Here is a 12,577-nt window from a genome sequence, read left to right on the forward strand (position 1 = left end):
TGAACTGGGAAAAGAATTCATCTGGGTGAATTCAGGTCCTAGGCGGGGTGGCAGAGGCCAGTCTTTAGGACTCGCCTCCACAGAAGAAAGTGTTTCCCCAGGAGGGGAGGAGCTCAGGAAGCTGGATGCAGGTTTCTGAGGCAGGAGGGTGAAGACGGGATGCCAGGCAGCCCACCCCGCCAGGGACCTGAAGGGCCACAGACTCACCCCACAAAGTAGGAGATGATCAGAAGCTGAACTACTCGGTTGATGATCCCGATGGTCCAGCTCTTCACAACCACCGACTTGGTGGTCTCATAGGTGAAGAAGTCGGATATGCAGTTCATACTGAGAGAGTGCTCAGGGGACACTCAGAAGGGGGCCCAGTGGTGGCCTCAGGAGAGGGAGGTCCTACAGGACAGGGAGACAGGATCACGACCTGGAGGGGGCAGCTTAGAGGGGTCGGAGGAATGGGGAGCCTGTCCCTTTAAGCCAGGCAACCCTAGTCAGGTTCTCTCTTCTCTTGATACTCTGGCTTCCAAGAGACCAGGGCGGGGGACCCCCTTTTTGTTCGTCTCCACCCCACTCCCCTGTGATGTCACAGCAGGGGTGGGGTCTCCAATCCTGGGCTCCTGATTGCCTGGGATGTAGCTGGCTGGAGCCCTCTGGGACTAATGTTTTATCTGCACTCTGTCTACTGTTTCTGTTCTGTTCTCTTCTGCAGCATCCTCATCCCAGCTCACCAGCTGCTCACACTCTCCCTAAAGCCCTTTGCAATTTCCCATCCCCTAGTCACCTAACAGCCTGCCTGAACTGAGGACCCCCTTCATTCCTGAGTGCCAGCCAAATTCCACCCAGTGCTGCAGCCGTCCCCTCCTTTCCTGAGTTGCCCCCGGTGGCATGGGTCAGGGGGAGAGGGTCTCTTGAAAGTTTTTCTGGGTCTTCTGGGGTGTGATGAGTAAAGACTCACATATTTCTAACTCCAGTTGGTAATGAGTTTCATTCTACCTGTAGCATAGCAGTTAGCACTCCTTTTTTTTTTTTTTGTCAGTTTATTTATCAAAATCATTTGTTAGATTATGTTTTCCCGAAAGGTTGGGGCTGGGTCGGCCTTCCTTCCTTCCTTCCTTCTCTTTCTTTTCTTCCTTCCTTCCTTTTCTTTTTCTTTTTCTTTTTCTTTCTTTTTTTTTTTTTGGCAGAGACTCACTCTGTTGCCCAGACTAGAGTGCAGTGGCGCAATCTCAGCTCACTGCAACCTCTGTCTCCTGGGTTCAAGCAATTCTTGTGCCTCAGCCTCCCAAGTAGCTGGGATTATAGGCACCCACCACCATGCCTGGCTAATTTTTGTATTTTTAATAGAGACGGGGCTTCCACATTGGCCAGGCTGGTCTTGAACTCCTGACCTCAAGTGATCTGCCTACCTCGGCCTCCCCAAGTGCTGGGATTACAGGTCACTGCAACCTCTGCCTGTTGGTTTCAAACGATCCTCCCACCTCAGCACCCCAGGTAGCTGGGATTACAGGCATGTGCCACCATGCCCAGTTAATTTTTGTATTTTTGGTAGAGACTGTGCCCAGCCAGGGATGTTTTCGTCTTGTTCAAGTTTCCTCAAATCCGAGAAGTGTGCTAAATTAGTAATAGGTCCTCAATATCTATTTATTAAACCCAGTGGAATTTATATTGCTAGATAATGCTGGAATAGCCACTACTCAGAGGTTAAAGCTATGAATTCAGGGGAGAAGGGTGCATTCCTGTTGTCTCTTACCTCAGGATTGAGTTAGCAAGCTGGTGTACTGATTGTCAGGGAAATCTTGAGTTTACATATTCTGTACTAATGTCTTCATGTAGGACACATATCAATCATTCTGAACATACAGTCACTGTGATTATGACAGAAGATATCTGGACTGGTGGTGGTAAGGAGGTCTGGGTCCTAGCCTTGTTGCCAACGCGCTGACACCCTGGGCAACTCACTCCCTTTTGGGTCTCAGTATTCCCATCAGTAAAAGGAGGCTGGGGTAGAAAAACTAAAATATATTTTCCAGGTCTGGTCTCTGATGTTGCAAAAATGCACTCTGGGACTATACGAGGGAGACCTGGCTTCCGCAACCCCAGGATGACGTGGTTTCAAATCAGTTCTGGCTCCAAAGTGAATCTGATATCAGGACTTGAACTGGATACGGCCATTTGCCAGCCTCTTGGGGGGACCTATACATTTCGGTTAGGGATGTGAAAATTTGGGGTGTAGACAGTGAACTTGACAGGTCAGCCAGAAAGCAGTGCACCCACGGTGACACCAACACCCGCATTCTCTCCGCAGCCAGTGCGAGAGGTCGTTTCTTCCCGCAACTGTTCAAATACTTTCCTTCGTGTTCCATCGACTCCTTTCCATGACACAGAAACTACTTTGCAGAGAAACGGGCACGCATCATTCCAATACACACCCCCACCCCATCCGTGTACTAATCTAAGTCTGATACAATAAAACTACACAATTTTTCTTCAGTATCTAGTCTCCACTGAAGAAGTGTCTGTAGTTTCTAAAGAGCCCTAACAAATTTTCTAGGCAGATTCCACCCGGGTGAGAGAGACTTCACGGCAACTACTCTTCCCTCAGGTCCTCCAGAGTCGCTCTATGCGACTGTCTCGCAGGCGGGCCGGGCTCGCGTCTCTCTAGCCAGCTCGTCGTCTCTGTGGCCCGTGCACGGCTTCCGGTGGCGGGACGCGGGGCCGCGCACGCGGGAAAAGCTTCCCCGGTGTCCCCCCCATCCCCCGCCCCCCCCCGCGTCCCCCCAGTGCGCCCACCTCCTGCGCCGGGGCCCTAGCGAGGCTGCAGCCTGAAGAGGTAGGTTGTGATCGCCCCCCGGTCCCAGGAAGGCAGGGGCGCCCCTCCCCCAAGGGACGTTCGACATGGACCATTCCGCGTTCGAAACCGCGGGGAGCGGGCGAATCCATCCTGTGGGGCGGGGGTGAACCGGGGGCCCGGGAGCGCTGCGAGGGAAACCCTGCACTCTGAGCTGGATTGGGGCGCGTGCGAGGTGCGGGCTCCGGGCCGACCCTGGGGTTCCGCTGCTCGTTGCCATGGCTCCCGCCAGAGCGGCTAGAGAGGGCGTCGGGTTGGGTGTCAGCGGTATTCCAGGCCCCGTTCTCCACCTGGGCTTGGGCCTGGACCCTCGAGCACTGCAGCGTGCGTCTGTAGGTTTCCAGGCAGAGGAAATCCTGAGACATCCCGGGCACGGTTGGGAGTTGCTGCTTGGCTCCATCCGTGGGCACAGCCAGGTGCTATCTCTGATGCTTATCTGTCTTCCTCTTGAATTCAGATTCCCAACCTGCTGAGCTTCCGCCCACCCACTCAGGAGCTGGGGCCCAGCCCCCAGTTTACTCGGTTTCCCTTGTGCAGCCCGGGGCTCTGCCCAGGCCACCACGGGCAGGGGTCGACATGGCAGAGACACTGGAGTTCAACGACATCTATCAGGAGGTGAAAGGCTCCATGGTGAGAATGGCTTGGACAGCTGATGCAAGTAGAGAGAAGCAAGGAGAGCAGAGTTTTTGTCCATTAATGAGAGCTTGCTTTGGTAACGTTATTTTGGAAAAAGAGGACTCAGTATAATGTGTACCTAGTGTCTCCCCCAACACGAGGCAATGCTGAGTGAGAGAGAGTCTCAGAGTTGTAGGGACCGTATATGCTCTCCAGTTCCCAATTCCTGTTTTACAAATGAGGAAACTGAGAATCTGTTAAGGGTTCTCGATACCAGAGCCTGGTTTGGAATCTAGACTCCTTGCACCTCAGCTGTTGCTCCTGCGTTGATAATCTGGCTAGCCCACTCGCAGCCGGAAAGTGTGTTGGGTAGAACTGTACCCAGGACATGCTGTGTACTGTCCCCATGCATCTGGGCCTGCTTTTCTTACAGAATGATGGTCGACTGAGGTTGAGCCGCCAGGGCATCATCTTCAAGAACAGCAAGACGGGCAAAGTGGACAACATCCAGGCTGGGGAGTTAACGGAAGGCATCTGGCGCCGTGTTGCTCTGGGCCATGGACTTAAACTGCTTACAAAGAATGGCCATGTCTACAAGTATGATGGCTTCCGAGAATCGGTGAGCTGTCCCATAGCTATAAATCCCCTTTTTACTGCATCATCTTGTTTTAATCTAGAGACTCGAGGTTCCTTCCTCATGTAACCCTGTGATTGCTAGTTTGGGCTCCTCAGAGCAGGACTGTGAGGCCACGAGGCAATCAGTGTTCGGCTTTGAGTGTTGAAGTCTTGTGAATTGCTGTGTGCCTTGACTCCAGAAGATTTTCTTCTGTCTTGATTTAGATAGTAGTTTCTACCTGTGACTTTTATCAAGGTTCAGATTCTTAGCTTGATGTCTTTTTGTGTGTGTGTGTGTGTGTGTGTGTGTTTTTTGAGACGGCCTCGCTCTGTCACCCAGGCTGCAGTGCAGTGGCGCAATCTCGGCTCACTGTGGCCTCTGCCTCCTGGGTTCAAGTAATCCTTCCACCTCAGCCTCCTGAATATCTGGTACCACAGGCACACGTCACCATGCCCAGCTGATTTTTCATAATTTTTGGTAGAAACGGGGTTTCGCCACGTTACCCAGTCTGATCTTGAGCTGTCAGACTCAAGGGATCGCCCACCTTGGCCTCCCAAAGCGTTGAGATTACAGGCATGAGCCATTGCGCCTGGCTAGCTTGATGTCTTAAAGTGTGGGTTTTGTTTTCCATTTTGAACTGCTTGAGTTAAAGGCTTTATTTGATTTTGATTTCCACTTTCGTTAAAATAATACCTATACAAAGTTTATAAAGTCAGATGGCCCATAACCAGGAATGTCAGATCCAGTGGCTAGAAGCAACCTCTCTCAACAATCTTTTAAACAATGTTAGAGCTGGGTTACTAAGTCAGCATGGGTTTCTTATAAAGCCTATTTGGAGGTAGTTTCTCAGAAATAGATAATCCCAGGACATTCAAGTAGATAAGGCCACCAGGGTTTACTGGGATTGTGCTTTCTTTTCTTCCCTCCACCCACAGGAGTTTGAGAAACTCTCTGATTTCTTCAAAACTCACTATCGCCTTGAGCTAATGGAGAAGGACCTTTGTGTGAAGGGCTGGAACTGGGGGACGGTGAAATTTGGTGGTGAGTCCTGGGGAAGACTGAGGTTTGGGGAGGAAGGTAGGGTGAAGGGTTTCAGCCTTTTACTTGTTTTGCTCTTTTCCTTCTGCCACTGTCTCTGGTTTCCTATATGTTTGCATGTTCCTCATGTGTTTATTGAGTACCTACAGTATACTGGGCACTGTGCTGGGGTTGGGGTTACAGTGTAAAGAGACTAACCCCGGTATCCTGTCTCTGTGGAACTCAGTTTGGTGGGAATGTTGCTTATGCAGACTTAAGGGGAGGAGCTTGTGGCTTGATAAGCGCTTTCCTCACAGGGCAGCTGCTTTCCTTTGACATTGGTGAGCAGCCAGTCTTTGAAATACCCCTCAGCAACGTGTCCCAGTGCACCACTGGCAAGAATGAGGTGACACTGGAATTCCACCAAAACGATGACGCAGAGGTGTCTCTCATGGAGGTGCGCTTCTACGTCCCTCCCACCCAGGAGGATGGTGTGGACCCCGTTGAGGTGAGGCGTCCCCTAGTTGCCTCGGCAGCAGATGGTGCTGAGCAGGCATTGGCTGGCCTGGGAGCAGGGCCTGCTGCTTGGTTAGCGATGTGTGCTTTTTGCAGGCCTTTGCCCAGAATGTGTTGTCGAAGGCGGATGTAATCCAGGCCACGGGAGATGCCATCTGCATCTTCCGGGAGCTGCAGTGTCTGACTCCTCGAGGTCGTTACGACATTCGGATCTACCCCACCTTTCTGCACCTGCATGGCAAGACCTTTGACTACAAGATCCCCTACACCACAGTACTGCGTCTGTTTTTGTTACCCCACAAGGACCAGCGACAGATGTTCTTTGTGGTAAGCAGAAACCCCTATGGCTGGATAATCGTGGTTTTTGCGGACCTGTGAAGTAGACAGACCTCACTGGTGTGCAGAATTCTATGTTAGTGAATCGCAAGTTGTTGTAGAGTATCAATTGGTGCTCTTCCTTACTAGATCAGCCTGGACCCCCCAATCAAGCAAGGCCAGACTCGCTACCACTTCCTCATCCTCCTCTTCTCCAAGGACGAGGACATTTCGTTGACTCTGAACATGAACGAGTGAGTGTCTCCCTGGACTCGTTTCCTGCCACTGTCCAGGCAGGAGACAGGTGTGCCATTAGAAGGCAGTAGTGTTGTGACCTCACCTTGCTGTCTTTGTAGGGAAGAAGTGGAGAAGCGCTTTGAGGGTCGCCTCACCAAGAACATGTCAGGATCCCTCTATGAGATGGTCAGCCGGGTCATGAAAGCGCTGGTGAACCGCAAGATCACAGTGCCAGGCAACTTCCAAGGGTGAGAGTGTGGGCCTGGGATCCTGCCCTGCCCGGTATGGGAAATGCTGTGTCTCCTTGGTAAACCCCTCCTGAGATGGGAATGCAGCCTGTTAGAGGCCTGGATGGGACCTTGTGTCACAACAGGTGTCAGCGCCTCTGTCAGAACAGCTCAGTGAGGTTTACTTAGTCGAGGACACGAGCACACGTGTCGCTGCTGCTAGATGTACCCTTTGCCTCTGCTGAGGTTGGCACTAACCAGGCTCCCTGCACCCTCTGTCAGGCACTCAGGGGCCCAGTGCATTACCTGTTCCTACAAGGCGAGCTCAGGACTGCTCTACCCGCTGGAGCGGGGCTTCATCTACGTCCACAAGCCACCTGTACACATCCGCTTCGACGAGATCTCCTTTGTCAACTTTGCTCGTGGTACCACTACGACTCGTTCCTTTGACTTTGAAATTGAGACCAAGCAGGGCACTCAGTATACCTTCAGCAGCATTGAGAGGTGAGAACCTCCACCCGTCACTTTCTGGGCATCCTGGTCCTGAGCCAGCTTTGTCCAGGAAGCCCGGCATGGCCTGCGGCACTCTCCAACCCTAGAGCAGAATTTTTCTTCTGCTACATCAGGATTTGGTCATTTTCCCTGGAGTGCTCAGACTTTAGAAACCTCTCCATTGCTTTCTTTCTGGTCTTTAAAAAAAAACAAACAACGTTTTCTGTATTTCGAAAGCTACATGTCTTCACTGCTGACCTTTTTTCTCCTCCACTCCCCACCATGATGGAAATGCTATCTCTTTCTTTCCTGGGATGAGCTTTGTGCCTGAGAACATAGCAGCTAATGCTTATTGAGTGCTCACTGTGAGCTAGACGTTTTATAAGCCTTTTCACGTGTAATCCTCATATCAACCTTGTGAAGTATGAAGACAGATGACCACATCCCCTGCCCCACACTTACTCCGCCCTGAGCTTATGTGGTAAACAGGTGCGCACCCCTCCCTGCCTTTTCTTTCCCAGAGCTCTTCACTGCCATGCAGGTTCCTCTTTCAGGACTAATGTCAGACTCTGGCTCTGCCTTACTGCTGTCCTCTGGGGGTCTCTAAGCTGTTGGGTAGCATGGTCAAGAACTCCAGGCTCCACAGTCTACCCCAGCTCATGGAATCAGAACGTTGTTTAGTCTGCCCCTGTGTCAGCACGACCTCTCTGATAACATGGTCCGTGTCCCCTCACAGGGAGGAGTATGGGAAACTGTTTGATTTTGTCAACGCGAAAAAACTCAACATCAAGAACCGAGGATTGAAAGAGGTACTTCTGTGTGGGGAGGATGAGACCCTCTCCTGGTCTTTCTGTAGGGGAGAAAGGGGTGGAGATTTTTTCCGGCTTCTTTTTCACTCTTTCTTCTCTTCTTACCCTTATAGAAAAAAGAGGTGCGTGTGACCCTTTCCCCCTCCTGGTGCAGGTTTCCTCTGCATGACCTTAGACCAGTCTATGCAGCCCCTCAGGAGCCCCCCCGTGGGGCTGGGAGAGGGAGGGGCTTGGGGCTTGGACTAACCCAGTTGGCAGGAAGTACTTGGGCGTAGGCCCTGCACGTTGGCTGTGTGTGGACAATCCAGCCCCAGGTCTTCTGGGAGCTGCTGCTCTGACTTGACAGGCATGGGGGTGTGCTTTTGAGTGTGCAGGGATTCTGGCTCGAGGGTGAGTTGGCCCCACTGTGAACTCTTCCCTGGCTAGGGCATGAACCCAAGCTACGATGAATATGCCGACTCTGATGAGGACCAGCATGATGCCTACTTGGAGAGGATGAAGGAGGAAGGCAAGATCCGGGAGGAGAATGCCAATGACAGCAGCGATGACTCGGGAGAAGAAACCGGTGGGTTAGCCTCCGTGCTGAGCACGAGGATGGTCAGATGGTCCTTGCTGTGGCCCGGGCTGGACTCACCCTTGGGCCAGAGCTGGGTGTCTGGGTGAGGGGGTGGGGATTTCCATTGGGGCGGAAGCTGATGCATCCTGTGCCCTTTTTCAGATGAGTCATTCAACCCAGGTGAAGAGGAGGAAGATGTGGCAGAGGAGTGAGTTTTGGTGGTACCTTGTGGGGATAAGATGGTGACCCATAAGCTTAAAGGACCAGAAGATTTCTGGACATTTCTCATGTCCCAGCATTAGCTACTGACCCAGAATGGGAGAGTGACCTCCAATGAGGTGATACACAAAATGTTTTGGAAATTGTCAAGGGCTTCGTAAGTGCAAGGCACATTTTGAAGTCAGAAAAGTATAGTGGGGTCTGTGGCCATACCACCCTGAATATGCCAGTCAGGGCTGGTTCGTAGTTGGATGAGGAGAGAATGGGAATGAGAGCTGGTGCTTGTCACTTACTTCCTGGAGGTTGTCGAGTAAGTCATTGAATCTCAGTTTCCTCATCGGTAGAAATGCAGTAGTACTGACTTTTTATTAGCAGTGTCAGAAATGTGACTCACTCTCACTTTAAAAGGAAACATATAAAAGGGAATTTCATAAGTTCATGTTACTGCAGAGTCTGAGGATTTAATTGATTTCAGACACTACTGGATTCAGGCGCTCAAATCTATTTCTTCTGATTTCCGTAATTCAAAATAGGTTTGCCCCATGGGGTGCCCAGTGACTCTCAGCAGCTCAGGGCAGGCTTCATCTTACTGATTTAACCACCACCAGAAGCGCCTCTTTTGGTGAACAGCATAGTGAACAGAGTGGTTACCTGCCCCTTCCTAGCCTGAGTTGTTAGGATGGGCCAGGGTCTGATGGGCCAGAAATAGGCCAAGTGCCCACCCTTAGAGCCTGTGGTTGGGGTGAGCCCCTCCTGAGTGGGGGCAAGGTGGTTCCCAACAGGAAATTGGGACTCTGCTCTCTTAATCCAGAAGGATTGCCAAAGAATGTCAGGCAGCAAAAAAACATCCGACAGGAGTCCACTAGTTTAGCCTGCCACAAGTTTATGAAGGTGTATGAAAGTTTAATGAAAGTGCCTTGAAAACTGTCCAGCAGCATACAGGTGTAAGGTAGTTCCATTTTTTGAGGCGTTTCACATATATCAGATAAGACTGTCAATTACAGGGGTAGGTACTGGGTTGGACTTAAGTTGGTTTTCTTCTTTTTGTAGTAACTGATTATCTTTTCATCAGAAAAGACTGGAGGGGCCGATCCTTTTGTAGTTCATGAACATGGCTGGGTGTTACGTGCGTGTGTGCAACGTGCCGCCCTCCAGCCGTGTTATGATGTTGACACATTACCCATCTGACACGAAAAAAAAAAAGACAAAAAAGACTAAAGGGTAGATTAAGGTGATTACTCCGAAGGAAGTGGTGAAGTGGATTTGGGCCATGTTCCAGGCATGAATGAGGCAGGGTTTCTGCCCATGGTGTCTTGCGAATGGACCAGGACCTGGTTTGGCCATGCCCAGGGAGCTCAGCTGAAGCTCATTGATTGTTTTTCATTCATTAATTCTGATCAAGTAACCCATTGCTGTGGCTGGGTCTGGAGAGGGCATGGCTGGAGCCACCTCAGTGAATGGAGGAAGCAGTGTTGGGGATTGGTGGTGGATACTGTCCTCTGGTCTTCCTCCCTTGACCCTTTTGGGTGGGTATCTTTGGATTTGTTTTCCTCCTGCCTTGAGGCCATGGGGTCCTGTCTTCCCTCCTCAAGTCTAAGCCTGGCTTGCTCTCTGGCAGGTTTGACAGCAATGCCTCAGCCAGCTCCTCCAGTAATGAGGGCGACAGTGACCGGGATGAGAAGAAGCGGAAACAGCTCAAAAAGGCCAAGATGGCCAAGGACCGCAAGAGCCGCAAGAAGCCTGTGGAGGTGCAGACTGGAGATGGGAGGGGCTGTCTGTGGTGCCGTGGGCGGGGGTGGGGGAGGGTGGGAGGCATTCTCTTTACCTTCTCCTGTCCACCACCAGTAGGACCTGTCCATTGGTCTTCCTTGCGGCTGTTTTTTGTAGCCAATGATTATAGCCTTGAGGGGTATCTTCTTAGAAATTGTTCTCACTAGCCCTGAGATTAATAAGCTTCTGGAAGGTCTGAATTAGGAGATGGGCTTCTGTCCTGGTAAGCTAGGCACTGAATTGCAGAGGGGAAGGAGTTACTATCCTTGCCCTTGGGGAGCACTCGTCTCGCCTGATGCTATTTAGTCCTCCACTTTTTCTCCAAGTTAAGTGATCTAAATAATTTATTTGGGAAAATGTATGGGTTCTATGGGAAATAGCTGAAGGCATTTGGGTTCTTATGTAGGTGAAGAAGGGCAAAGACCCCAATGCCCCGAAGAGGCCCATGTCTGCATACATGCTATGGCTCAATGCCAGCCGAGAGAAGATCAAGTCAGACCATCCTGGCATCAGCATCACAGATCTTTCCAAGAAGGCAGGCGAGATCTGGAAGGGAATGTCCAAAGAGAAGAAAGAGGTGAGTAGCAGCAGAGGAGGGTTGATGCCTCTCATGGGCTGGCGAGAGGCGCTGTCTTGGCGTGGTGAGTGTATGAGACTGATAGGGGAGCAGTATGAGCCATTGGTGGGACTTTCTGTATCGATTTTGCCTGCATCAGGGGAGAGGGGAGACGGGGGAGGTCTTATTCTTCACTGTTTTTTTCTGTGTGTGTGAGACAGGAGTGGGATCGCAAGGCTGAGGATGCCAGGAGGGAATATGAAAAAGCCATGAAAGAATATGAAGGGGGCCGAGGCGAGTCTTCTAAGAGGTGAGTGTCGAGAACGTGGCCCAGTCACTGATTTTTGTGGCAGGTTTTTTTTTTTGTTTGTTTTTTGTTTTTTATACAGGCCGAAGTTGAGCATTGGAAAGTTAAAGACAGCAGATATGCTTCTGACTGCAGTAGGGTAGTGCTTCTCAAACCTGGGTAGGCCATTGCCCAAGTATGGGTGATACGATAGGGCATTCAAGTCACTGGGGAAATATGGCCCATTTTCGTGGACTATTTGAAGGTCTGGGGGAACGAAAAAACTATTATGGAGTGCAGTGCACAATTCACATGAACTCTAAAAGATACAGCAAGAAATGTCAAGTAGGTTTTGCATATGGGGCTGCTTTAGCCTATGCCCTCTGATTCTTGTGGTGTACTCATGATACTCTCCCTTGGTGCCCTTCAGGCTGACATGGCTATTTACGTTCAGAGTGAAATGGGCTGTGTGGCTGGGATTGAGAAAGGCCTTGTTAAAGGTGGGAGAGGTTTGGTCATGGTGATAGGGGACCTGAAGGCCTAGCTCCTCTTCCCTCTTGCCAATACAGGGACAAGTCAAAGAAGAAGAAGAAAGTAAAGGTAAAGATGGAAAAGAAATCCACGCCCTCTAGGGGCTCATCATCCAAGTCATCCTCAAGGCAGCTAAGCGAGAGCTTCAAGAGCAAAGAGTTTGTGTCTAGTGATGAGAGCTCTTCGGGAGAGAACAAGAGCAAAAAGAAGAGGAGGAGGAGCGAGGTGCGGCAGGAGTGTGGGGGCTGTGGGCTGGGCAGGGTGAGGGGCATGTGTGTCTGTGTGGGGTTGGTCTGTAAGAGTAATGAGTTGGAGTGGACGGTGGAATTCTGAGGTTCTGAAGGTGGGTGCTGTAGTTGGGCGGTAGGAAATTGCCGGCCCTTCACTGAAGACTGGGTGGGGCACCCAGGACTCCACCTTTTCCCTTAAGACACCTTTGGTTTTCAGGACTCTGAAGAAGAAGAACTAGCCAGTACTCCCCCCAGCTCAGAGGACTCGGCGTCAGCATCCGATGAGTAGAAACGGAGGAAGGTTCTCTTTGCGCTTGCCTTCTCACACCCCCAGACTCCCTACATTTTGGTACCCGTTTCTCCTCATGAAATGTAGTCCCTGGATTCTGTGCCATCTGAACATGCTCTCCTGCTGGTGTGTATGTCACTAGGGCCGTGGGGAGACTTCTTAACTCTGCTGCTTCCCAAGGATGGCTGTTTATAATTTGGGGAGAGAGAGGCTGGGAGGCAGGGCAATGCAGGATCAAAATCCTCATCTTACTTTCCCGACCTTAATTAAGGATGTAGCTGCTGCTGGTCCTGTTCAAGTTGCTGGAGCGGGGGTCATGTGAGGCCAGGCCTGTAGCTCCTACCTGGGGCCTATTTCTACTTTTATTTTGTATTTCTGGTCTGTGAAAATGATTTAATAAAGGGAACTGACTTTGGAAACCATGTCTTTATGCTTTCTTTGTAGCCCTGGTTTG

General features: G+C 50.9%; 2 protein-coding genes and 1 non-coding gene across 3 annotated transcripts in view; 2 read left to right on the forward strand and 1 right to left on the reverse strand.

Annotated features, from left to right (window-relative positions):
- P2RX3 (purinergic receptor P2X 3) overlaps positions 1 to 527 on the reverse strand; it is a 34,055-nt gene extending 33,528 nt beyond the window's left edge. The window contains exon 1 of the mRNA XM_023215610.3: positions 208 to 527. Within this exon, the coding sequence (XP_023071378.1) occupies positions 208 to 326 (119 nt within the window). The 5' untranslated portion in view covers positions 327 to 527. The remainder of the gene's footprint in view (positions 1 to 207) is intronic.
- Positions 528 to 2,671: 2,144 nt separating this feature from the next.
- SSRP1 (structure specific recognition protein 1) lies at positions 2,672 to 12,542 on the forward strand. Its single transcript, XM_023215609.2, has 17 exons — positions 2,672 to 2,824; positions 3,300 to 3,472; positions 3,891 to 4,076; positions 5,009 to 5,114; positions 5,408 to 5,598; positions 5,703 to 5,933; positions 6,072 to 6,175; positions 6,278 to 6,406; positions 6,668 to 6,889; positions 7,614 to 7,686; positions 8,113 to 8,251; positions 8,405 to 8,450; positions 10,080 to 10,209; positions 10,638 to 10,808; positions 11,009 to 11,097; positions 11,643 to 11,829; positions 12,052 to 12,542. The coding sequence occupies exons 2-17, from the start codon at positions 3,419 to 3,421 to the stop codon at positions 12,121 to 12,123; spliced, it is 2,130 nt and encodes a 709-aa protein (XP_023071377.1). The 5' UTR covers positions 2,672 to 2,824; positions 3,300 to 3,418; the 3' UTR covers positions 12,124 to 12,542.
- LOC111544998 lies at positions 9,552 to 9,651 on the forward strand. Its single transcript, XR_002732311.1, has one exon. It is a non-coding gene; the product is annotated as a small nucleolar RNA U13 (small nucleolar RNA).
- Positions 12,543 to 12,577: the final 35 nt, after the last annotated feature.

Source organism: Piliocolobus tephrosceles, chromosome 13, assembly GCF_002776525.5.
Source record: "Piliocolobus tephrosceles isolate RC106 chromosome 13, ASM277652v3, whole genome shotgun sequence".
NCBI lineage: Eukaryota > Metazoa > Chordata > Mammalia > Primates > Cercopithecidae > Piliocolobus > Piliocolobus tephrosceles.

What these genes read in the sequence shown, in the direction of transcription:
- SSRP1 (XM_023215609.2), top strand. Translation starts at nt 3,419, where the DNA reads ATGGCAGAGACACTGGAGTTCAACGACATCTATCAGGAGGTGAAAGGC. An exon ending in GGGGACGGTGAAATTTGGTG is followed by an intron (nt 5,115 to 5,407) that starts GTGAGTCCTGGG and finishes CTTTCCTCACAG; the next exon opens with GGCAGCTGCTTTCCTTTGAC. An exon ending in GTGCCAGGCAACTTCCAAGG is followed by an intron (nt 6,407 to 6,667) that starts GTGAGAGTGTGG and finishes ACCCTCTGTCAG; the next exon opens with GCACTCAGGGGCCCAGTGCA.